Source organism: Harpia harpyja, chromosome 4 (assembly GCF_026419915.1).
Source record: "Harpia harpyja isolate bHarHar1 chromosome 4, bHarHar1 primary haplotype, whole genome shotgun sequence".
Lineage (NCBI taxonomy): Eukaryota > Metazoa > Chordata > Aves > Accipitriformes > Accipitridae > Harpia > Harpia harpyja.
In genome coordinates this window covers 47418787-47443393 of record NC_068943.1, presented here as the reverse complement: position 1 = coordinate 47443393, position 24607 = coordinate 47418787, and the positions used below count along the sequence as shown (strand labels likewise).

Below are 24607 nucleotides of genomic sequence, written 5' to 3'. Positions count from 1 at the left end.
TTGGCAGGGTCAATTTGTGGCAGTGGTGCCTCAAGAGGATAAGCGGGTTTGGGTGGTTCTGCTTGTGCCGTTCTCTGTAAGACAACCAGAGCCCTTTGGACACTGCTCCATTTTTATTTCACAGATAGAAGAAGATCATATCATTAAGTACAAAATGTAATTCACTTCCATTGTTTCAATTAAGGCTGGCTACCTATTCTTGCAACCAAGCTGTTCAGCAAAGTACCTGCATGCAGGTTCTTCACGAGTTGAACTTGCCTCTTCCAGGACCCTAAAGCAGTAAATTCTTCCAGGCAAAACCAAGAATATTCAACAAAATCCCCGTTAAAAACCTGAGTCTACTTATTGCAGAGTGCTGGGCCTGAGTGCTCAAGGCTGCTGGCTGTAAGCGGTGGCTCTGCTAAGGCTGACTCGCAGAGGTAGCCCGACCCCCTACCCACAGCCATGTGAGATGCAGCTCTGGACCAAAACCATCCCAGACTGTACCGAAAAAATACAAGCCAATGCTAGAAACGGGTTTTCGTGAAACCCAGCTGCAGAAGCTGTGGGCCAGTGGTAGCTGTTGTCGCAATACCTGCTGCTGGGTCAGTTTTCCTGGCTGATTTGCAGGGCGCTTGCTACAAGCTACCTTGGCAGCAGCTGCCACCCTTGCAAATCATTAACGCTGTACACAGAAATCGTGTCAGGCGGGATCAGTTCAACAGAAGGAGCTTCTCTAAATGCTCTCCCCTGAAGCACCAAGACTTTCTTGGAAACATGCCTGTTTCTAAGTGCTACAGAGAGCCCTGCCACAGCACCGCATCGGCGTTCCATTTGTCCAGAGCAAAACACCTCCCTCGCTCCTCGCAGCTCATCCCAGGTAAAGCTAAAGCCACACTGCTCTCAAATCAGCCGTGAAGCTGAACTGGAATAATCATCTTTCACTGCCCTGTCACCGTTCCAGGGCGGTGAGCACGCAGGGAGTTCACGCCTAAGTAAACCGAGACGGCTGCGCTTACAGCAGCTGGATGGCTGGATGGGATGAACGAACGCAGTGAAGGCTCGCTTCAGCAGCCCCGGACAACGAGGCTGAATTGACGGTTAATGGCTGAGACAAACAGTAAGGACAAAACTAAATGTGACAGCACCTGAAGCCAGTCGTTTTAGAGCATGTTTAGTGGAGAAGCTCGGGCTGCAAAGCCTGTCTGCCTCACCAACAGTGCTGTGAGGAGGTACAGTAAAATCATTGCAAATGTAAACTAGCTGAATTATCACATCTCGAGGGAAAAAGTGATCGGTAGCAGGAACCTTGTGCCCTCAGGCACGTGACAGTGGATGAGAAATTGAGACATTTTTATCTAGGTTGCAGCAATAGGTAAACTCACTCCTAGGCCAGTTTAACAAAAAATGAGCATCATTCACGTCGGCGCGGGAGCATCCTTTTCACCCAGCAGCTTATCCTCAGTCAGCCTTCCTGGGAATCCGGCCCATCTTGGTGCGGATGTTCCGCAGGAAGAAGAAAGCCACCGTGCTACCAGTACAGGTGATTTCGGCTACCCAGAAGGCTGTGGCCCAGCTGTAGTGCTTGGCAATGGTACTGAAGGGTAGTCCAGCCAGAAAACCCCCAACTGTAAGCAAAAACAAACAGAAAACTAGCAACGCTTGTGCATCTCCATTTATCTGCCAGAACTTGCTTTTGCACATATAAAAATTCCTCAGGCCTGGTTTGAACTTAAAGCACAAGGCAAAAACCTGTCGGGTGCAGCAGGAAACATCTCTGAGGCTTCCAGGTCTGTTATCTCTGCTTCTCGGGTGGCTTCCTGTGATCAGTAACTTGGCAGTAACAGGGGCTAGACCACGCTTCAGCAAGAACACACATGGGGTTTGTTTGTTTTTCGGGGAAATGGGTGTTACTCACCGTTGGCCATGAGGGCCACTATGGCATGGGAGGTGCCGCACAGGTTGGCAGGGGCGCTTTCGTTGGCTATAACCCCAAACAGGGCAATTGGCCCATACGAGGAGAATCCAAACACAGCTCCCAGAGTCAGGATCCACAGCTGTCAAAATGAGTTAAGATCAGAAACAGGATCTGTGCATCTTACCACTGTCAATCAGCAGCTGCTGACAAATCTCAGATCCCATGCACGGTGTGAGGGGGTTTTGACATTTTCGGGCTGACACCAGCTCCCTGGCTGCAGACAGAAGAGCTCGAGCCTGCAACAGACCCCGTGTACGCACAGCCCAGGTGCATCTCCACCACACCATCTTGTTGGCCAGCACGAGCTCTCCTCTCTCCCACAGTTTTGCCCCCTACACCATGTACCCACGCCATGCGCTGTTTTGTGAGAAAGAACCAGACCATCGAAGAGAGATGGGCGATGAACCCCTGTGAAATCACAGGAGAGCGCTGTGAACCGAGTCGCTTTTAAAAACGATCCTGGAGACACCAACTAAAAGCTTTTCTCCTTTTAGATGCAAGCGATCAATCAGAGCATCTTTATTTGCAAGAAGCCACTATCTGATAACCTCTATGTGACTAAACAAACACAGAAACAAAACCAAAAAACCCCAACAGTTTGAACTTCAGTGTTAGCTTACGCTCTAAGAAAAACTACCTGGCTCAGCGTTTATCAGTCAGTTGTGAAAGGACAACGAACGATAAGTAACTGGACCACCTCAAGATTACAGCATGCTTTTTGAACAATAAACACCATTTCAAGCTGCCCAGAAGGAAGTAAGTGCCATCTTATTTTCCAGATGGGAAACAGAAACAAAGAGTTAGGAAAACACTTTCCAAAAATTAAGCAGGAAGGCATCTGCAGGAGCAGAATCATTCCTCCTGACCTCACTCACAAGACCCCTTAACTGGCTACATTTTACCTGATGAACAAACGTCCTCAGAACCTTCTATAGGAGAAGTTAAAAGTTTTATATTCAGACTTGTTAAAGTCAGTTAGTGTAATCAAATGATTACAAGAAAATAATTTCTTTTACAAAACTTACAGTAATCTCTTCTCAATGCCCTGGTTCTAAGCTCTGTAGTGCTAACCAACCTCCCAGGACAGGAAAAAGGCAGATCAGCGAAAGCAGAAACGGGCAGAGGGAGAAAAAATGCAAGGCAGAAACCTCGTGCTCTTTTAGGCCTGTAAGATCAGCTAGAGGTTGCAAGGCTACAGTCCAGAAGTGATTCTCCTGAAGAAGAAAAAAAGGAAAGGAGAAAAGAGGTTTCATTTATTTAGCAATCATGAGGGCAGATGCAAGTCACGTCTATACTATAGCTGGTAACGCAGGCAGCAGAAGCAGTCCAAACCAGACTAAGTTAGCCTGCTTCTCTGTAGCACAAACAAAGAAAATGCAAACTTACAGTTCTTGGAAAGGCTGAAGAGAACAGTCACACTCCCTATCATCAAACTCCTCACCATTAAAGGGCCATCCCTACAACTGATGGCCAGCTCCTCATGCATGGATTACCTTGGGAGAATCGCCTGTGACTGTGACCCGGAAGAGAAACATGGACACGCACATCCCGGCCATCATGGAAAGCAGCAGCGCGTGCCGAGGATTCCCATAGCTTGACAGACCCACCTGTAACACAGGAAGGGAAACTGAGGGTCAGAGACTGGAAGGACTCCTTCCCTTTTATACTCGTAGTGACTAATGCTGTCCACACAGCCCCGTCAGAAACAGGGATGGCGCATCGAAAGCACACCTTTTAGCAAGATGTCTTGGTCTGGCGTAAGGACTGCCCACAGTCAAACTGTGCTAAACAAGCAGCTCTTAGCGATGAACGATACTTCTCTGTTATCAGCTGCACCCTATTTCCACCCTGAATTTGGCTTCGGCTTCAGATCCCACCACTGGATTTTAAAGTGGCATTTTGTTCAGCCAGAAGACAACTGTTAATAACCAGCTCTCTTTCAAACACAGAAATCCAGAGAGCACAGTAAAGCCGACGAATCAAACAGATCAAACATCTTCAGCCTGACAGGCGTATCGCAATCGCTAACATCGGCGTACATATTTCCCAACACCTTCTAAGGTGTTCAGCGGTCATTCTCATGCACATGGCACATCTGGGTACGGGCCCATTTCTCTCAGTTGTACCGCACAGTGGCAACACCACCTGACTGAGCACCCTAGTTAAGCTGCTGAGATGGGTCGTGTCCCTCCCAACCTACCTCTGCAGGAAGGGAAAGAGATGGGTTAATATCAAGAATGGTCTGATTTTCAAAGGTCCCATTTCAAAGCAGGGCAGTTTAGACACAGAACTGCATCCACAAGAAGAGCTTGGGAAGACAGAAGAAAGAAACATGGTACTGAGAATGGCTGTTTTCTTGTGTGAGGCAGCAGCTCCCTACCTCTGCGTTCTGGGTATCCCGAATCTCCAGAGCAACACAGACAAGGGGAGCATTCTGCTCTGCTACTGGTGCAGGTATAAGAGGGTGGGGGGGAGAAATCATCTTCAAGCACTCACAAAGGAAGCTAAAACAAACTGTAAAAGTTCTGAAGCAGCTCAAGTTGACACAGTGTCAACTGCCCAGCACGTCTGAGGGCACAGATTACTTACTTTTGCTACTGCTCTGTCAGAAAGGTATCCAGCAGCAATGCTTCCCACCAGACCCCCAATCTCCAAGGCACTCATGTAGGAACTACCTAGAATGGAGGTGAAGCAAAGCGCAGGCCATCAGGTTCAGTCATGACAGCAAAGCTGATGTGTGCTTTAGACCAAGCTCAGCTGCTGTCAGCTCACAGTAAGCTCAGAGTAGCTCTGCTGGACAAGACCCTCCAGCTCATCCTTGTACAGGAACGCCTGTCTGCCAGTCCCAGGAGGACCCTGGCACGGAGGCACTTGGTGCACGCGGGAATTTCATTACTGAGTTATTTCAGTGCCTACACACATCATGTAGACAGTTAGGAGGCAGGCAAACAAGTCCCTCAGATGGAGGTGCCTGTGTCCTTTTGCTGTACCCAGTCGAGCTCTGGGCAATACCTCCCAGACTGCAGCTGCAAAGCTTAATAATGCAGCTTTGCATCTTACCCACGAGCATGGATTGTCCCCTCTCCTGGATCAGGAAGAGCTGTCCCCAGTCAGTACAGCACGTTTTCACGCCAAAAACGACCAGGTAGCCTGTTGAGAGCACCCAGAGGTACGGCGAGAGCAGTAGCTCCGTCAAAGTGCTGTTGTCGCTGGAGGAACCTGTAAGGAAGATCAGGAGGAGTGTTACTACTGCTTGAGCACAGCTACTGAGCCACACCGACTCAGCGGCACTACAGACAGATCTGCAAGCAGGATTCACGCACAAGAACATCCTTACAGAGGGAGATATTCATGGCTATGGGTAGTGAATGGCTTTACATCCCCCTTGTTCTGGGTTTGCTGTGATTTCAGAATCTTTTCTGTCAATTGATTCCACGTTCATTAAAGATTTCAAAAGAATAATCAAAAACACTACTTCCAGTAATTTTCTGTATTGCGGTCGCCAATAAACCCTTCACAAAGGTTGTTAGAAAAATTATCTGCTTCTCCAGACGCTGTGCTAACATTTCTAAGCTGTGCCTGTGAAAGCCACTACACAGACCCAAGTAAAGATGCTGACTTTCAGGTGCTACCTTGATTTTTGCATCAGTCTTTCAGGAACACCTACTAACCTACCCTCTCCCCAGGAACGCTCTGGGGAAGCAATATTGTTTTCTTACACGAAGAGGTCAAGTCTAGCAGCACAGGCATTGCAGGACAGTGTGGAAGATAGGCTGAGTTTCCACTGGCCTTTAAAATCCTACAGCAAACCCGTGTTGCAATTCCCCTCTACCTGTTCTGCTTTCAGAGAAGCACCATACTCAGTGGTCTGAACAAACATTTACTAACTAGGTGTCCTAGGTTAGGACAGAAAACACTGAGCAGAGTCCACCACCAGCCAGGGGTCAAGAGGACCCACAGTGGGGTGAGGGGAGAACTGCCTGTCCTCTGCCAACACGGAGGACAGGGACGTCAGGCTTAAGGAAGCATTCTCTGCTGTTGCGTTTCTTCTCTCTCCGGTACCCCCACAGAAACTCGGCTCACAATCTGAGCAAACGAAGTCCCAAGAAAACCGGGGCACTGTTGGTAGGAAGATGTTACACAGACAAGGAGATGAAAGAGCTAGCCATGAGCGTCTCGACGACACACAGGCGGCTGCTGGCAGGCCAAGGAGCAGGACTAATTGGTGGTCAGGCTCTTCCTCTGCTCTGCTGCATTTTGCTCTGACAGTCTCAGAAGCCCGTACACTGGCCCCTTCCCACAAAATTTACCCAGGGCTTGGTTTATATGATTTGTAACTTCAATGCAGCAGCTTGACAGTTACCAGAATAAAGCTGCTAGAAACAGCCACTAACGTGTGCCCGCCAAGCAGTGATTTTGGAACTGGGAAGGATGGAGGTCTCAGTACACCAAGAGCAACACATCTGTGCCAGAATACAGACAGAAGGCACCACACCTTCTCCCGCAGCCACCCACTTACAGAGAAGTCTCACGCTCACCTTTCTTCCCCTTCTTGGCTCCTTGTTCAATATTAGGTAGCCCGACATCCAACGGCTCATTTTTAATCAGAAGAAGGCAAACAAAAGAGACAACCACGCAGATGAAGCCAGAGAAGGACAAAGTCGTGCGCCAGTTGTAGTTCAGAGACATGAGAGCAGCGACAATGGGGCCTAAGCCTCCAGCCAAGTTCATGCTTGTAGACAGGATTGCCCACCAAGTCCCAAACTGGGAAGGCTCAAACCACTGTGCAACGACAAGAAAAACAGCATGAGGTCTGAGAAAGAGAGTGTCGCTGCACCCGAAAATCCTTAATCACGGCCCACACTGTGGGTTCAGCGCAATTCAGAGCCAGATCTACAAAAACAGGTAAAGGGAGTGCCCACTCTTTGCTACCTCAGTCATACAGGGAACGCCAAACGTTACACAAATGTCAGCCACAGGAGCCTGACAGGTGCTCACACAGCGAGCCAGCTCAGAGTTATTTCCATTTACGGACCATGAAACTGAGACATGGGCTGGGAGAGGCAAATTTAAGAGCACACGGTTCTGCGTATTCACTTGCTAGGAAGAGTGTCCTACTGGAGAGGCCTGCTGGCACAGGACCGTGCACGGATACGCAGAGAGTCACAGGGTATCTTTAGGACTCACTGTTGCATTAAGTGTCAGGCACGATCAGCTCTGCATCGCAACCTGCCCTCAGAGCCAGAACCACTTGGGTGGTTGTCGTTGGCAGGACAATGTCCAAGAGCTACATTCACTAACATCTTCAGAAACACTGCACCTATTGTTTCCGTTATTTGGGCCCTTTCTTTCCGTGCAAGCAACCACCCTGGATGGTCCTTTTCTAGCCAGCTAGATGAGGCTAGATGCCTCATGGAAGGGCAATGCAGCTGTTTATCTTCCTCCCCGTCCCACAAGTACATGCATTCCTGGATTTTACGTCTTTCAAGAGAGGTTAGCACACAGCTGACCTCCCTTCCTTCTGTCCTCAGGCAGAAATCAACCTGTTCCATTTAGATTGTCATGAAACCCAAGCACACGCAGCTGAGAGGCTTGACTCCCGCTGCTCCTCCAGTATGTTACCTGGTTTTCTACCTGAACAGCCTGCAATTTGCAATTCCCGAGCTCCCTGGGCGTGCAGGTGGAATTCTGCTCATCGCCCCTTGCCCAGCAGTGAACCGCCATGACGGCAAAGAGACAAGCAGACCTCTGCCTTCACGCTTAAAATACCGGAATCCAACAAATTATGACCCTTCCAGTGGAGAAGGTCAGCTATCAGGAGATGCTACGTCCCAAGCCGAGCTAGAATCGAGGCACCTAAACGCAAGGGCTAACAGACTTTTGGAATCTTTGCTAGAATAAGCAGAACCCTGCGCATGGAAACTCGCTCCGCAGGCAGAAGAGAGTGCAGGTAGCGGTTTCGACCTCCTTGGCTTGAAGGAGGCAGGAACGGGTGCGAGCTCCTCTGGATTGGGAGCAAGCGCTCCCGCAAGGCGGACCGCCCAGACCCGCTGCCGGGACAGCCGAAAAGAGCCGCACGAAGCGTCCCCCTCGCCTCTTCCAGCAAACACTTACTTTGCGCAGGATCTTCCCGCAGGGCGGCCAGCCCAGCCCCTGGGCCAAGCCGTTGAGGAACCAGAGCCCGGCAAAGGCGGTGACGGTGGAGCTCCAGGAGAAGACCACGTTGACCAAGCCCACCATCAGGAGGCCGGAGGAGAAGAGCCAGCGGGCGCTCAGCTGGTCGGAGAGGACGCCGCTGACGAACTTGCTGATGGCGTACGCGGCAGACTGGCTGCTGGTGACGAGACCTGCGGCGGGGCAGAGCCCGAGACGCGCCTCAGCTGGGCGGCACAGCCACCCGCCCGCCCGTTAACGCCGGCACCGAGCGGGCAGGGCGGCGGGGGGGAGCGGGGGGGGCCGCCGGCACCGGCACTCACCCAGCTCGTCCTTCCCCAGCGGCACCTCGGCCATGACGGCGGGCATGACGAAGGAGAAGGTTTTGCGGTTGAAGTAGTACAGCGTGTACCCGACGAACATGGCCGCGAAGATGACGGCCCGGTAGCGGCCGTACCCGCCGCCCGCCATCCCGCCGCGCTCCTTGGGGGCCAGGCGGGGACGGGACGGGACGGGACGGGACAGGCGAGGCGAGGCGGCCGACGGCCCGGCCCCGCGAGCCCGGCGGGCGGCGACGCCGGAGGAGGGAACGGGCGGACGGACCGGCGAGCGGAGCGCCGCCGCCTCCTGCCGCAGCCCCGCCCCGCCCCGCAGTCCCGCCCCGGAACGCGCGGCCTCCGCCGCCCGCCGCCGAGCACATAGCCCGGCCGCAGCCTCGCCGCCCGGCGAGGTGTCCGTACGGCCCGAAAAGAAGGAAACCGGTTTTTGAGAGACTGGCAGGAAGTGTACTTTTTATTTTTGGTTGAAGAGGCCAAAATGGAGAACGAGATTCAGATGCACATTCACAGGCGTCTGCGCCGGCTGGTCAGAGACTCCACTCGTGTTTTGCAGCAGTGGGAGCGTCCCACGGCCAAGGAGATGGAGGTCTGCAATGAAGCCAGGCCGAGCACACAAGATACCAAGGAAGGAGGACAGTTACGATTAAATTCGCCCGTTTCGTTTTCGCCCAACCCTGTGCCGCCTCTGTGGTCCCTCAGCAGTTGTTGCTCTGACTACAAGATGCACTAACACCTTCCCGGTCTCCTTTGCCATCACTGTTGCCATGTCTGAACTTTTTATTTTATAGCAAACTATATACAGCATCTTTTTGTCAAGTCTCAATTCACGGTTTTCAGACTCTGCTACAGAGCACGGAGAGAGATGGTGTTAACAACAGTCTATGGAAAACAGACACGTTCGTAGCTCCAAGCACGGAGCGTCCGCCTCCCCAAGTCCATTCCACCTTCCCACGAATCCAAATGAGAACACACCTCTCGTCAGCTGAACTCACACCATTCCTTTAAGCTAGGGCCTCGTATGCAAAGACAACACCATCTCGGCTACGTACGCTTCTGCATTAATCCCATTTATCTTCACCAGAGGTGTCGCACAGAGTTTGCGTTCCGAGTTACTTCCTAAAGCTTATTATGTTTCTTTACTGCTTTCTCTCCACAGAAAAGTCACTTTGGTGACTTTTGTATTCAAAACAGAGACAATTTGCAGTGGGCACACTGCCACCTTTAAACACGTAAGAAAAGAAAAACAAGAACCAATTCACTAAGTTAGTAGCGGCAAAATCCCCAGACAGGAAAAAAAAAAAATTTACATCTCTATCCCATTTTGTTGTCAGACTGTTTGTTGTGTTCCATTTACATCATGACTAACCAGGTCCATTATAAAAACAAGAAAGTAACCATGAAATAAATAGATGTTGACACTAGTGGGATTGCAGGGGTGTTATAACTCATCATTTTTCCTGCTTTCTCCTCCAGCTTCTGTCGTCTTCTCTTTTTTGGACCCTGTGTAATGAAGTAAACTCAGTCACACACTGAAACAGTTTTTACAGCGTACAAAGCAGCATTGACAGTCCCTGACATTCATTAAGTATTCCAGCAAATGCTCGCTCTATGGTACAGAAGTTGGGGGAATGTGTTGGGTACTGATACTCGGCTCCAAAGAGCTGAAGACATTACTGCCCTCCACCTCTTTAACGCTGCTGTCCTCACAATAGGAGTGGCAGAATAAACACGGGCTGGCACATCAGTTCTTTAACAAAGACAGGCTGACAGCTACAGGACTGGCTGTAAACTGCAGCGACGGAGGCATAAAGCAGCTGCTGAGGCAGGAGGCAGCGGTACATTAGAACGTCACGCTGAACAATGAAAATGTAGGAACAGCGAGGAACCAAAATTTTTGTCTTTCTCTTTGCAGAATTAACTATTTATCTGCAGTCAGAGGTTCTACCATCTTACTACCTCCTACAGCTACAAAGATGCAAAGAAGCACACAGCTTGCACTTGTAGCTACCAAGTTCCAGACCGTTCGTCAAGGATTTACCCACCGGAGTCTGATCCAGGCTCATCATCTATTGCTACTTTCTCAGCTGTAGGAGGTTCCTTGGCTGGACCAATATCCTCAGGTTTGTCTGTGTTTAAAGCAGAAAGAAACAAAAGTTAAGGGAGAATACACAGGCGACTAGGTGCAGGGAGATGAGGTGACTAGTGGCAAGGTTTACCAACAAGCCAGCTGTGGTGCCTCAGCAGGATTGTAATAATTCACTCCCACGGTGGATCTCTCTACAACCCTCAGAGAAGCATTGCAGAACTGCTCCTTATTTCTCACTGCCTCTGTCTGCCAGGCTTTACGTTCCTAGAAGCCCTGGAGATTCACTGGTTGCACGGGCAAGTCACCTTTGGAGCTGTGACTATAAGCAGGATCTCTTACTCAGGCCAGAGGAAGTGGCAGAGAACTCTGCTGACAAACAGCCATCTAGATTTAAAAGGACCAGGGCACACAGAACCAGAGGATCTTAAGAACTTCAGAAAACTGCAAGTCTTAGTGTCCCAAGAGTTGTGTTTTTTTTCCTGGCATCCATCTAAGCCACAAACCTTTCTCCTTAACAGCTCATTCTACTACTTGATATACAACACGACCTTGAATACTTGGCTCTGGACACCCGGAACTCATTGATGGCTTACCTTTCTTCTAAGGCAGGCAGCCAGCCAAAGAGACAAATAGTGACTAACCATCCTAGGAAGTTTATAAATACTTTCTGTTCCTTCACAGAAAAAAACCCCAAACAAATGGTGGGGGGAAAAGGACACGGCCAACCGTAGATTTTCCCAGCTGACTTTGAAAATTAAGAGGATCATTTAATTTTACAGTTAACTACTGTCTTCACGTATTTAGCTCCCTGTCACTCAAGGCAGAGAGAGATGAGTGTGTGACACACAGTAATGATATACTAGGAGTTATACACACGCTCCCCACCTGCTCCTTACCTTCTTGTTTCCCCTCCGTGGGAGGGATAGTGTTCTCAGTCTCGGAGGTTGCTGTAGCATTCTTGCCTGAATCGGTTTTTGTGGTGTTCTTCTCCTTTTTGGGTTTGGGTTTTGCAAACTTGGCCTTATTCAGGAGATACTGCACTTCCCTGTCCAGGGCTGCTATCTTCAGCTCTACATCTTTTGACAGCAGGACAGGTTTCTCAGTAGGAGAGAGCTTGTTCTGCTCAGCCAGCGTCTCATTTTTCCAGATCTGTGGGATGGGAGGGAAGAGGTGCTTTTTGAATGCTTCTGGGTTCCAGGAACCATTGCTCCCTGCTACATTTCCACCAGCTGCTTAGTTACCAGACATAGGACAAAACAAAGAAACAAAATCCTCAAAACCCAGTGGCTGCTTCTAAAAACTGCATGCAGCCAGGTTACTGGGCTACACCACCACTCCTGGAGACAACTCTCCACATGCAACACAAGAAGCATCGTCCCCCACAAAGCAGTCTGGGGTCAAGGTGGGCATTAGAAAACACTGAAACACACAAAAGGTCTGCTGGTGGTATGGAAACAAAACAGGCACACTCTATTCCATGACCTTGAGTGAAAGTACATGACAGGAAACGCAACCCAAAAGTGCCACCCTCACCCTCCCCCAGAATCATTTGATCCTTTATTACCGTTGTTTCATTGATGGCTTTTTCCAGCGTACCCAGTTCCACTTCTGTGAATATCTGGTCAGACTCTGGAATCATTCGGGCTCCCCTTAAAGATAAGAAGAAAGTTTATTTTTGTAAAACCAAACAGACTATACATGGGCAACTCGGTGTTTACCACTCCAGTAATCGCAATAATAAATGGTTGGTGATGTGCAGTGACCAATTAGTACATTTTGCACCCATGTCTCTTACGTCTGCAGGAAACAGAGTCCTAAATCAACCTCTGGATGCTAAGAATGGAATACAGAGCCAACAAATGCAGCTATCAAGAGAGCAGAAAAACAGGGAAGATAGAAAAAGCTGAGGCCATAGGACCACGAGGGAGAAATCTGCTTGAAAACAGTGTGTACAGTGTTGGACACGTCCTGTCCGCCCAGTTTAAACAGAGCTTGTGTGCTTCTGTTAATGTGTTCTGCAGAACCAAGCACAAGGAAGCAGGGTTTTGGTCGTCTTTCCTCAAGAAGTGCTAGTTGCTTTCAGACCACAATGCAATTTGCTTAAGTTCTGTTGACACCTCTTACGTTACCAGCTGCACAACTCTCCTTCCCAACAGCTTGCTCTTACTTGAGAAAGATGGTTGAGTGGTTGAGCAGACTCTCCAGGGCAGCCAGGCGTTCCGGCCACTTTCTCCTTTCCTCAACACGGAAGAAGAGGTTTCTACAAAGCTTTTTCAGCTCTGAAAGCTTGTCTTTCAGCTCCTGCGAATGGGGAAAAGGCAAAAGGAGACAATTAGTTTGCCCACTATCTAACATTGTAAGCCTCAGAAGTTAAACCTGCGGTTTTTGTCATTTTCTCTATCAAATAGGCTATTTCAATACAGCAAAAAGAGCCACATGACTAAACTTTATGTGGAATCAACAGGTTACTGCTGGAGCTGTTGAAGACGCACCCGTGGCTGGAAGAACAACTTCATACTATGTTCTGTGCACAGTGCACCAAGGAAGCAAGGAACTTTCGAGAGCCAGGTTATAAAGGATCAGGATGGATCAATACTCTATCAGCCTGTGTGGCAATTTCTATGGCAGTTACAGCAAACTGGTATCCTGACTACACACAGCAGTACCTTAGTTGTGGCTGCATAGCCCTCCTCCTCCATCCAACTGGAAGCCTCGCTAAGCTTTCTGGAAATTTCTTCTCTCTGCTCCTCCGTTGAGACAAACTGATACTCCTCTTGGTAAAGCTTGTCCTGAAAAGAACAAAGCAAGCACTCCTGTCAAACACCACTGAGCATGGAAGCATAAAACAACCAGGCCACCCACCTGCAACTGGGCTGGACTGTGAACTCCTGGGGTGCTGCCTGCACTGGCCAGGAGATTCTCATTCAACCCTCCCAAATCTGAGCTCCTGCTCCTAGCATTACCAGGAGCATGATGGTAATACACCAGGTATATAGACAGACACGCAGACCACGTGTATGACGGTAAAGCTGCAACAACCAGAATCTCACACACACTTAACATTAATTGCCTCTTCTGTACAAGATTACTTGAGAAGCTGTAGCTACTTTCCAGCCCGAGTGCAATTGTTCCAAAACACATGGGTAAGTGCACATAAGGGATACTGGAAACCCAAAGTTTAGTGTGTTAGACACGCTGAAGGAAAGCATTCATTCTGTGTCAAGAAAACCTCCCGAGTCCACATGGCCTTGGGAGGCCTAATGGTAGCAGAAACAGTGACTGAAAGATGAGACCTGGGCTCTTCAAATCAGCTTCCCCCAGCTCAAGCAACTCTGCTGCATTCAGATCAGCCAAGCTGCCCTTCTACCTGCCTTCCAGGAATTCTCTTTTCTTTATATCCCTCTCTTACCTGGGTCTCAAAGATGAATGACTCCAAGCTGTTGGCTGACTTTTCTCTTTCCTGTTTCTCTAGATCTCTGACCGTCAAGTCTTGGAGTCTAACGTGCAAAGAGAACAGAAATCAAAGGTAGCAAGTGCCTTTAGATGAGCACCACATCACATACATCAGCTTCTGAGGATAGCAGCACTACGTGAGCTATCACCATTCCAAAGCAATTCACTTCCTTTATTTAGAGCTTTACCCCAGCAGAGCCATTTCAAACATACTTTTTCATTGAGCTCTTCAGTTCATCCTCCAGCAAGTCAGGCACATCGTTTACATCCAGTTCCATGGTGATCTCATGGACAAGCTTCTGCTTCTTGGGTGCTTTGATCTTCTTCTCTTCCTCCGTTTTGGTAACTGTGCTGTCACCAGAACTTTTAGACGGTTCTTCCTCTTTCACAGTTTCTCTGTTTTCTTTGGGATCCTGTAACAGACAAAGTATATTCTCAGGCAAGGAAACATACTTGCAGATTTTGCAACTTTTCCAAGGCAGGGCACTCACAGGGAAAGAAGAATTCCACTGAGCACTGTGGGAATTTTATTAGTTTCAGAAATACTCCTCAGACACCAAAATCACAGTCCCGTTCCTTCAATCCGATGCTCACCTGAGACTCTAATTTCTTGCCTTCTTCCTTCTTCTGTGACTCTGCTTTTGGAGGGGCAGTTTCTGCCTGACCCGGAGACTGCTCCTTCTCTTCTCCCTGCTCGTCACCGGCATCTTCTGCACTGCTTTTGTGGTCTTGCTTCTCCCCCTGCTCTTCTTTACCCGTTTCTGCTAGGCTCTCTTCTTCTTCCTGGTCACCACAGGCAAGTAAAGGGGAAACCAAAATGGTGTTTTTAACACAGGAATTCCATGCAAATCTTTTGCAGAACAGATAATCCTCTGCAAAAAATGTACACGTGAAAAACAGCACTCACAGGGACTGCAGCCATTAGTGAGGGACTGTGCTGAGCTAGAATAGGAATTAAGAGTTACTTCAGTGCAGAACATGACTCCGTGACCAGGAGCTTTCATCTCACTAGAAAGAAACCTCGTCACTACTGCCAGCGTAACAGCAGCTGTGCCTATATGGCCCAGGAGGAAGCAAGGAGCCTGCCAGACAGCTGCACAGACAACACACAGGCAGAAGCCTACCCACAGAGCACACAGGACAATTTAGAAACAAAAGACTTCCCCACAAACAAGTCCTTTAACACTAGTCCACCACTGCTGAACTTGCCAGCAAGAGAGCACAAGTTTCTTCAAACGCACACCACATGAAACTCAAAGGAATAAAGCACTTTGTGACAATATTTAAAATCCTGACATGCTGCCAGACACCTTTAATTCTGCTCACACAAATCACTGCCTCTTTAGCAGCCCTAGCAAGACCCAGGGGCTCCCTCCCACTAGCAATTACCCTTGGGCTCACCTGAACCGAGTCTGTCAGGTTCTCTCCAGTCTCTGGCGCAGGACCACCACCCCCAAACAGGCTTGAGATGGTATTACCAAGTTCTGTCGATGGGAGACAAAAAAATCCAGAATATTGTGTATCCAAGGGAGGGAGAAAGTAATCTTCAGCTCTCAATTCTTCCCCTCACAACCATAATGATCCCCAAGGAGGTCCCTTTGTGGTGTAGGTTAGCTACATACACTGCAGGAAAACTCTTCTTTCCCTGACCTCACGTTGTTATTTTTGCATGCACAGACAAGCTGGGGCCTCTACCCCTACTGGAATATGACCTGAAATTTCTAACTTTAACTAAAAACCTTCAAGCTTCAACCTGTGGCTGCATTAGCTGTCCCTGCATCTCCCCTTCACCTCTACACATACAGATTTCCAGCTGCTCTCTGTAGGGAAGTCTGTGCCCTAAAACCTGAGCAATGCAAAGCACAGATCAGGGCATCCCAACCCAGACAACCAGACAGGAGAACACTGAGGGGCTGTGGATGCAGGACTTCCCTTCAGGGCAGACCTCTGGAACTGATCTGCTGTGGCTGAACAACCAGAAAGCTACTTTTATTTTTCAAGTTGCAACGCATGCCATAGTTACCTTAGGAGCGTATGACATTTCAGAGCTCCTTGCAGCACCCAGAAGCCACTCGCAAAAGGCTTTTAGGTATTTTGGAGCCATATGCACAATCAGAGGCTATAGCTAACTGTTTAACTTCCATACCCCAAAACAAGGGTGCTTGCTCTGCTCAAAGCAATGATATGTTTTAGTCATCCCAGCTACTGCAGGTAAAACACAACCACCAGTATGAATATCAAAGCTCAGCATTTACTTGTCAGTGTTGACTCCTCCTCCAGCTTGTCTTCCACCAAGGTCTCAAACACAGATTCCACCTTGGAGAGGGGAGCACAGAATTAGTTTTAAGCAGGGACCATCCATAACAGAGAGAGGGACAGAACTGGAAAATACATAGGCTGACAAACTTCACAACAGGGTGGTGCTTACCCGGTCAAGACTTAGTACTCCACTCTCATCCATGTTGAAGTGAGCTTTGATGCCTTTGGATTCATAATCTGAGTGCTTCCTGAAACTGTCCCCAACTCCCTTTAGCCTCACAGTAGTGAGATTGAGAGAACCAAAAATCCTGATGACACAGCAACAAAAGCAGAGAGAAAACTTAAGATAACAATGCTGCAGAACAGCTAAGCACTTCTCACAGTCATGTTTACAGTGATGGACAACTGCACAGAGCAAAGAACCAGCTCTGTTTGCCTTGGTTTGGTTTGCCTAAGCGCATAAAACTCCGAGAACAGATCTGCAGATATGCACTGGTGGCCAGTCAGATTTGTAGGCCTGCCTGCCAATAAAATTTTCCAGCTAGGCATATTGCAATGCCATGGAGCTGTCTGCTCAGACGCTGGGCTCAACTCACCGCATGTCATCCTGGTTCAGGAAAGACAGATCTCCATAGTTGACATAGAACTCAAAGTCATCTGTGTAGCGGTTGAAAGTGATAACTTTGCGCTGTGGGTAGGGTCCCATGCGCTGGAACAAAATCCTCTTGTTATGCTTTAAACTCTTGGATTTATCATCCTCCTCAACTTCACGAGTAAACTCCACCTGCATCACAAACGGAACATATGACTCGGCAACTGCAAACTCCCTCTACAGCATTTCATGTCACGTTTCTGCAATGTTTGGCTGCTCTACCTTGTGCAAAACTTGGGGGTCAGGTAAGTATTTCTCAACAGATGTTTCTATGTGCCTGGCTTCTTAGATATAATAGCACTTCTACAATACGGAAGATTTTCTCCCAGCGCAACCCCATTTGCCTGTACCTTGCACAAGAGGAAGAAAGCCAAGGATTACCTGGATAGGAAACACAGCGGCATCCCGAACAATGAAAGGCTTCACCTTAAAGGCTTTGCTCAGAGCAGCTGCCTGGTAGACTGCACCCATAGCAGCAGCCTCATCGGCATTGATATTCTTGCCCAGTTCTTCTCTATGAAGTGAAAAGCAACAGATGTCAGCTTTGCAGCCGCTGCCATAAACAGCAACTTGTCAATAGGAGACAGACTAGAAGGGGGCCTCACATACTCACTTGCCCACAGCTTTCAGCAAAACCTCCTGCACTTTGGGGACCCGTGTGGCACCGCCAACTAGAATCACCTGGTCAATTCCATCCTAGGGATTGGAAACAGTCACCTTGTCTTGAGAAAGCAATTTTGGAAAGCTAAGTTCAGGGCTTCCTTAAGCTCCTTCCCCGGTCACCACGCACTGGTGTGGTGCTCTGAGAACACCCATGCTACATCCTGCCGTCCCAGTGCAGGTCAGTGCCTGACAGATCTCAGACAGGCTGACACAAGCCTTGCCAACATGAGGAACCTGGAGTCAGGTTTGTCAAAGAGGGACAACGTGACCGCTGCTTCAAGCCACCTGAAACATGGGACTTGATTCAAAATTAGACAGACTACAGTTTAATGCCAGAGGAGCCAGTTATTCAGACAGCAAGGTGGACCAGAACAGATGGAAACACAGACTCTGAGAGGTGACTCAGTGTCTTGCATTGAATACCAGAGCCAAAAGATGCTCAAGAGCGTCCTGGCACCCTGGCAAGCGAGCATTTAACAATGCAGTAAGTCTCTCCAAAGGACTGCATCACATTTGGTCCAACTGTGGTCCACCACAGGGCTTCTAAAGGGAGTGCTCAAAAGAGAAGCCTGAACAGCAATAATGCTGTTTCCAGGCTCTTTGAGATAAAACTTCAGAAGAGCAATCAGAACCAACATCCGAGACAAAGAAAGGAAAGATCAGTGTTTCAAACCTCCAGCCCAAGAGTAAAGTTTTTTAAGAGAAAGAAACGCCTCCTCCAAGTCCTTTGTTTCTGGTGGATAGTGCAGGGAGCCGTGACAGGCTCCTGCTTGACACCGCAGCAAGTAACCTCACTGCAGCAGCAACACCACTCTATTATGACAGCAGGCATCTGTACCTCTCAGCAGTGCCAGTAATGCAACCACCAATGCTTTGATTGTGACACAACAGCAGCTCTGTACATAAAAACTTCAGGCTTGTTAACGCATTCCTAAGCCTACCATGTTCATCTCTGCGCTGCTCAGAGCCTGTTGCACAGGTCCTGGGACTCGCTGGAACAAGTCAGAGCACAAATCCTCAAATTCTTGCCTTGAGACCTTGGCCTTGAAGTCGATGTCATCTAGTAGCCCCTCAATCTGTCCAGAAAAAAAACCCCCGCCAGAATTAAATTATTTGTGGAGCATTCTCCAAGCAAAATCTTTGCCTGACTTGCCACAGTGTGCAAAACGTTCCAGCTTTCTCAACGCACTAGGACCTGACTGCGCTCATCTGAACCCTGCCATTGCTAAGGTGACGAGAAGATAGAATGCAGCTGAAACAGACAGCTTCTCTCAGCAAAAGTTTATTTACCAAGCTTCACGTGACTAGCTCTCATCCAGTCCCCTCATTTAATCGCCAGCGGTACTAAGTGGGCACAAGTTGAGAGGAACCACCAGTGCCGCCACCACCTCTGGAACACCAGGAGCAATGCTCTTCAGCATGCTGACACTGCAGAGGGACAGTGTTCCTACGCAGCTGTCCTTAACCCACCCCGCCCTCAGACCTAGAAAAGCTGGAAAGCCTGTGACAGAAGGTCAGACCTGTGCCATGTGGTCAGCATTTGCGCTCAGGACAGTTTTCAGGCGGTTGGCCTCCTTCAGTAGTTTGGCCATGGCCCGGGGATTCTTTCGGACGTCTTTGGAAGGGTGCTGATCTTTAAAGAGTTTTACCAAATAGTCCCGGAGACGAAGCTCCATCTCTAAACCTCCAAGAGTACGGTCAAACCTGAGCAAAAGAACAAACAGAGATGTAACAACTTAAAATGAGTTGAAATACAAACAAACTTCATCTATTATTTCACAAATGTGCAGAGCGGCAAGTGGTCAAAAGTAGCTGCAGTATTACAACCTGTGATTGACTGTGAAAGAACAATTGTTCCAAAAATAACACATTATAACAAAACAAAGAAAAGAAAGATTCATCACCACAATAGCCTCTGAGCAGGAAACTTCATTACGTTTACAGTAAAGGCCTTATTGCCAAGCATGTCAAACTGCTGAGAAGCCAAAGGATAACTGTCTCAGCTCCCAGGTATTTTCTTGGAAACAGGAGTATAAATGTTTTGGATTTAAAATTGCTGGGCTGGCAATTCACAGCACCCCCCTCCTTATCTGGCAAACACGCTGCATTTTCATTGCTCTCTAGAAGGGTATTCTGCTTTTTCAAGCTGACACGCTCCACTTCTGTAAGATTATAGGAAATGGAATTATGCTAAAATGGCTTGAAGCTATAAAAAAGCAAGCCCGAAGCAAATTAAGTATACCGGTTGCCTCCTGGGCTCCTGGACGTTCTCAGATACCTTCTGCACAAGATGGCGACACCAGAATTATTACTAATCGGAGCCTTCTTGCTCCAAACGTTTCCCACTCTGCCATCCAAATTACTGTGCTGAAGCCTCACTGCAGAATTCCACATTTAGAAGAGACTGTGAAACAAATGGTTTCTTTCCTGAGACCTGTGGGTTTTGTGCAACTCATGTTGAATTCTTACCCAATGCCCTGGATCTGCAACTGAGGTTGGGTTCCCGAGTCCTTAGTTTTCACTGTCTGATACGTAACAATAGTACAAACAGTGCTTCCTGCTCCCATGTCGTAAAACATGATATTCTGAAAAGAGAAGCTGGGATGGTGAAGCAGAAACACCTGGATATCCCCCACAAGTAAGGAAAGAACCCACTGCTGTCTGAGCTTGATACAGGCCAAGACTATCTGCTCCCTAGCCTGGCTTTATACCGTAATGACAGGACTCGTACTTTGATCAAACACAGGAGATGTTCAGGGTCACACCTGACACAAGCAGACAAGAAAACTTTTTTCATCCATTTCACAGATCAGAAAAAAAAGCTTTCCTCTTTAAAAGTTTCTTCAACTTCAGGAAAATCAAGTATTTCAGAGTCTGGCTTCCAATACCTTAGGAAATCACTGCTGTTATTCCCCCCCACTGTTGACGGGCAAGGAAAAAACACAGGTTTACAAAATGGGAACTCCCAGCCACCTGCCCTCACTCCAGAAGCTTTCCGGCTTCACCACATATTCACGTAGGGGTTTCGTCTCTTCCTCTTTTTGATGAGCACATGAGAACAGAGGAGACTGGTTGACTAGCAGAGTCCAATTCCTCACAGTTAAGTCCTTGTGACTTTATCTGCAGCACTTTCTCCCCTACATGCAGGCACTTGCACGAGACTCTCCACGTCTCCCAACTGCACCTACCTGTGCGGTAGCATTGATGTCTTTCCTCCTAAAAACTCCATAGTTCAATGCTACAGCAGTGTTGTCATTGATCAACTGCAGCACCTTCAAGTCGGCCATGCGAGCGGCATGCAGAACTGCTCTCCTCTCCGCCTGGTTGAAGTAGGCAGGAACGGTGATCACCGCGTCCTTGATGGGCTGCTCTGAAAGAGTTGCAGGGAACATGTTTTTCTATCAGTGTAGCCATGTGCAAAGACTCGTTATAACGGGGTGATGGTAGCAAAGCCAGAGAATCCATGATAAAGACTCATACAGAATGCAATCCTGAAGCAGCATCAGCAGCCAGAATCATTAGGGATGAATCTCGCTGTGTCCCATTGAAACCAAGCAGATTTTGCAGATTCTTGCAAAGCCACGTGTCTACTGACCTCTCTTTCACATGTTAGGATGCCTTAGATTTCAACAAATATTATCTTCATGGAGCCTTACTTTATCACTGGATTATGTTCACTCTCCAGAGTCAAAAGTCTTTTGACTGGCTTTAGTATTACTAACCAAACAACACACAGCCTCCTAGTTACGATCCAAGTCAAACACATCAATGAAATTCACCCAATTTTCATTACTGTGGTATTTCACTAGCAACACAGCAAATGCATGACAGTCTCTTATCTGTTAGCAAGTTTCACAACAGAGGGCAGTTTTTGCTCTTTCCTTGTAGTTCAGCTCTAGCAGCAAGTCTCCATCTAGACCAGTTACAATGCAGACTTTAACAGAGCCACTTCCACCTTCCCCTGCAGTTACCCACCAATGTGCTTCTGCTCTAGTCACATGTGTCACTAAGAAAACACTTTACTCTCTTTCTCCAGAGATTGCCCGTAAGGCTCCTTCGCTGCAAGGTTGCGTGGGATCTGGGGTGCCTGCCCCCAAGAATAGGATTAAGACCCCAAACTTGCATCATATTAGAAACAAATGACAACTTGATAGCCGCTAAGTCTTGCTTAAAACCTACAGCTGAAAAGACCCAATGTCCTGTTTCTAAAAATCCGTGGGTTTTCAAACACCTTTAGTCTCTGCTCAAATCCTATAATATACAAACACACGCATGCACAGACACTGTAAGAAACAGCTAAATCCTTCCAACCTGCAAATTCCTCAGCCAGACCACGTGAATAGTTCAGGACCATCCCCAGCATCTCCTCTGGAGAATACTGTATCGTTCTACAAGAAACAGACAGGAAAGAAAATTACAGCAACAACAGAGTCAGCTGTAGAAGCCTAGCAGCCAAAGTCCCATCCACAAGGAACCCAGAAGCAGCCACTTACTGGGATAGCTTGAAGATAACGGTCTGCCTCTTCTCATCCTTCACCAGTTCATGCTCTGGGAATCGGGCCTGGTACAGCGCCACGTGGGGGTTATCGATACGCTTACCCAGCAGATCCTGAAAGTATCTGAATGCCACCTTGGGGGTCCTTATGGACTGCGGAAAGAAAAAGCACATCACCCAGCTGCATTTCTTCGGCTTTGCTGTTGTCAAACAAACCTGTCCTGAGGTACATGGTGAACAACTTTTGCTATGGGAGGTAGCAGCACAAGACCGGCACACAAAGAGCCAGTACAGAAAGCCAGTAACGCACCAAGGAGATGAGAAGAAAGAAATAAAGCTTCCTAGCTCGGACATTTATCATGAAGGACCCAGCAGCGGGAACATATATCTTGCGCACAGAAACTGCAGTTGGCACGGTGAGTAACAAGAACTCTTACCATTCCTAGTGCGCTGTCACCAAAGAGACGCTCGTTCTCCTTCAAAGAAACAGCCACAGGCGTTTTCCTTCGTGACTCCCTGTGTAGAAAGAGAGGAATAAACCAGTCGAAACAGGTGAACGTTCAGTACAGAGTCCCTAGTGAGGAAAGGTGTTGTTTCCATTCCAGAGAGACTAAGGGAAGGTGCTTGGATACCACCTACGGAGATGAAGGCCAGCCTCCCCTCCATTCATCTGAAGGGCTGTGATAGCAGCACCTCCTTTCAGAGCTTTCATACCTCCCAATGCTCCTCGTGACACAGGCAAATAACGGGCTTTAGCGAAACACGGACAGACATCTTTCAAATTCACAGTTGAAGCTGTGGTGAGCAGATTGTTATTTTTCCCATAAGACACGAGAACTTAACAAGAGGTGACGCATTTCTGCTCCAATTCACGCATTAGCACACCAAGGTGAGTATTTCACTACGATAACTACGAAATGGCTTAAAGCTGTCCACTATGCTCAGCGCACGCTACCCACAACCAAATGTCTCGTAACACATTGTCAATTCTCTACCATAAGGCTACAATAAAATGAATTGCCATGAAGAAGAAAGGCTCAAAAATAGCCTTCTGGAACGTGCTGCTTCGTACTTAGGCAAGACTTGCTTTACTTTTGCTTTCCTCTGCTAGCGAGCAAGGCAAGACAGTTCCCTCATTCTACCAACGACTGCCAAGTTTCAGGGAGCTGGGTGAAAAATCCATTTATCTCCAGTCTCTCAGTCTAGACTCCCAGAAAATGAGGATGGTCCTGACCGTACATCCTCTCCCAACTGCAGGTTTTTCATTCAGTGTCTCAGGGATGGGCCGCAGCCACAGCAGCCAAGTGAAAGGAGAGCTTGGTTTGCTTCACAAGCAAGTATGGGTTTCTGAACAGCTGCAGGAAAACAAACCTGCCTCTGGGGTCCCTTTGGAGAACTGAGAATCTTACTACTTCTTACCTGGATAGGCAAGAATGCGCTACTGTGGCCTTTCACATTTGAACCACAACATGCCCTTAATCACACAGGCTTTTGGTTGCTTGCTCACAAGGCCCCCAAAGCACACCCAAGCACCCCTAAGGCAGGGTTCAAAGCTGCACTGCTGCCCTGCGTGGTGCTCGGCAGCTGCTCACCCGTGGCAGGAAGCAAGGCGGAAAACACCGAGTTAGAGGATGGGCGCGTTCGTTCCCCTCACGACAGGGGAACAGCGTTCGTTCAGCCCTGGGCACCCCAAATCCCTGCCTCCGGACGGCACTTGCGCCGATGTTCCAAGCCGCGATAAGAGGGAGGGAAGCCCCCCGCGGTACGTCTGCGGTATCAGCGCGGCGACGGGCTGGAGGAGCAGCCGCTTACTTGTTTAAGACGATCTCCATCGGCACCCCGGGTTTCACGATGGCGATCTTCATCGACTCGCTGCCCACGTCCACCGACATCACCGCCACGGACCCTGCAGCACGGGAGGGGAGAGAAAAAGCCGCCGGTGAGAAGCCAGGCGGCACCAGGCCAAGCTTCTTCCCGGCACCGGGCGGCCCGGGACGGCCCATAAAGCCGGACGGGTCGTGGGCAGGGAAGGGCGGCGGGAGGGGGAGCAGGGCGGCCCGCTCACCGCCCCGCGCCTTCCCCGACAGCCGCCAGCACCGGGCCCCGGGGCCCCGCCGCCCAACGTACCCGCGCCAGGCAGGCGGCAGGAGAGCAGCAGCCAGGCCAGCAGCCAGCAGGGCACCAGCGCCATCCCCGCCGCCATCTCGGCCCGGCCCGGCCCGGCCCGGCGCGGCCCGGCCCGCCGGCAGGTGCTGCAAGCGGCGGCCCCAGCGTCTCGCGCAACCCCCGGCCCGGACGCGGCGCCAGCTCATTGGCGCGGCCGCCGGCGCCGGGACCCCGCGCGCCAATCCCGGCGGCCCGCGCGACCCCATTGGGCCACGTCGGGGGAAGCCGGAAGCGGCCACGACGGGAGCTTCGGTCCCATTGGCCGGGAGCGCCGGGGCGGGGCAGCGGGAGAAGGACGGAGGGGCGCGCGCCGTGGGGCGTCATGCGCGCGCGTGCGCAGTGGCGTCGCGCGCAAGAGCGCGCCCGCCCGGCAACAGAGCCACGT

The 24607-nt window shown here is 49.3% G+C and overlaps 2 protein-coding genes across 4 annotated transcripts; both read right to left on the bottom strand.

Annotated features, from left to right (window-relative positions):
- Positions 1-94: 94 nt before the first annotated feature.
- SLC37A4 (solute carrier family 37 member 4) lies at positions 95-8729 on the bottom strand. Of its 2 annotated transcripts, XM_052783822.1 has the most exons (9): positions 8434-8729; positions 8072-8304; positions 6496-6739; positions 5018-5176; positions 4547-4632; positions 3451-3564; positions 3106-3171; positions 1898-2036; positions 95-1607 (listed from the first exon to the last, which is right to left on the bottom strand). In XM_052783822.1, the coding sequence occupies exons 1-9, from the start codon at positions 8579-8581 to the stop codon at positions 1441-1443; spliced, it is 1356 nt and encodes a 451-aa protein (XP_052639782.1). In that variant the 5' UTR covers positions 8582-8729; the 3' UTR covers positions 95-1440. The 2 variants fall into 2 exon arrangements, with proteins under 2 accessions (XP_052639782.1, XP_052639783.1); XM_052783823.1 differs by lacking the exon at positions 3106-3171 and having other exon boundaries at positions 8434-8728.
- Positions 8730-8872: 143 nt separating this feature from the next.
- Positions 8873-24359, bottom strand: HYOU1 (hypoxia up-regulated 1). 2 transcript variants are annotated; one of them, XM_052783819.1, is made up of 24 exons: positions 24184-24359; positions 23869-23962; positions 22494-22572; positions 22055-22209; positions 21873-21949; positions 20750-20931; positions 20031-20146; positions 19082-19265; positions 18503-18637; positions 17512-17594; positions 17280-17412; positions 16843-17030; positions 16416-16554; positions 16243-16303; positions 15389-15471; positions 14582-14770; positions 14201-14400; positions 13944-14031; positions 13201-13323; positions 12702-12835; positions 12099-12183; positions 11431-11683; positions 10491-10580; positions 8873-9948 (listed from the first exon to the last, which is right to left on the bottom strand). In XM_052783819.1, exons 1-24 carry the CDS (start codon positions 24257-24259, stop codon positions 9887-9889), a joined length of 3009 nt encoding a protein of 1002 aa, XP_052639779.1. In that variant the 5' UTR covers positions 24260-24359; the 3' UTR covers positions 8873-9886. The 2 variants fall into 2 exon arrangements, with proteins under 2 accessions (XP_052639779.1, XP_052639780.1); XM_052783820.1 differs by having other exon boundaries at positions 10491-10574; positions 24184-24358.
- Between the last annotated feature and the right edge of the window lie 248 nt (positions 24360-24607).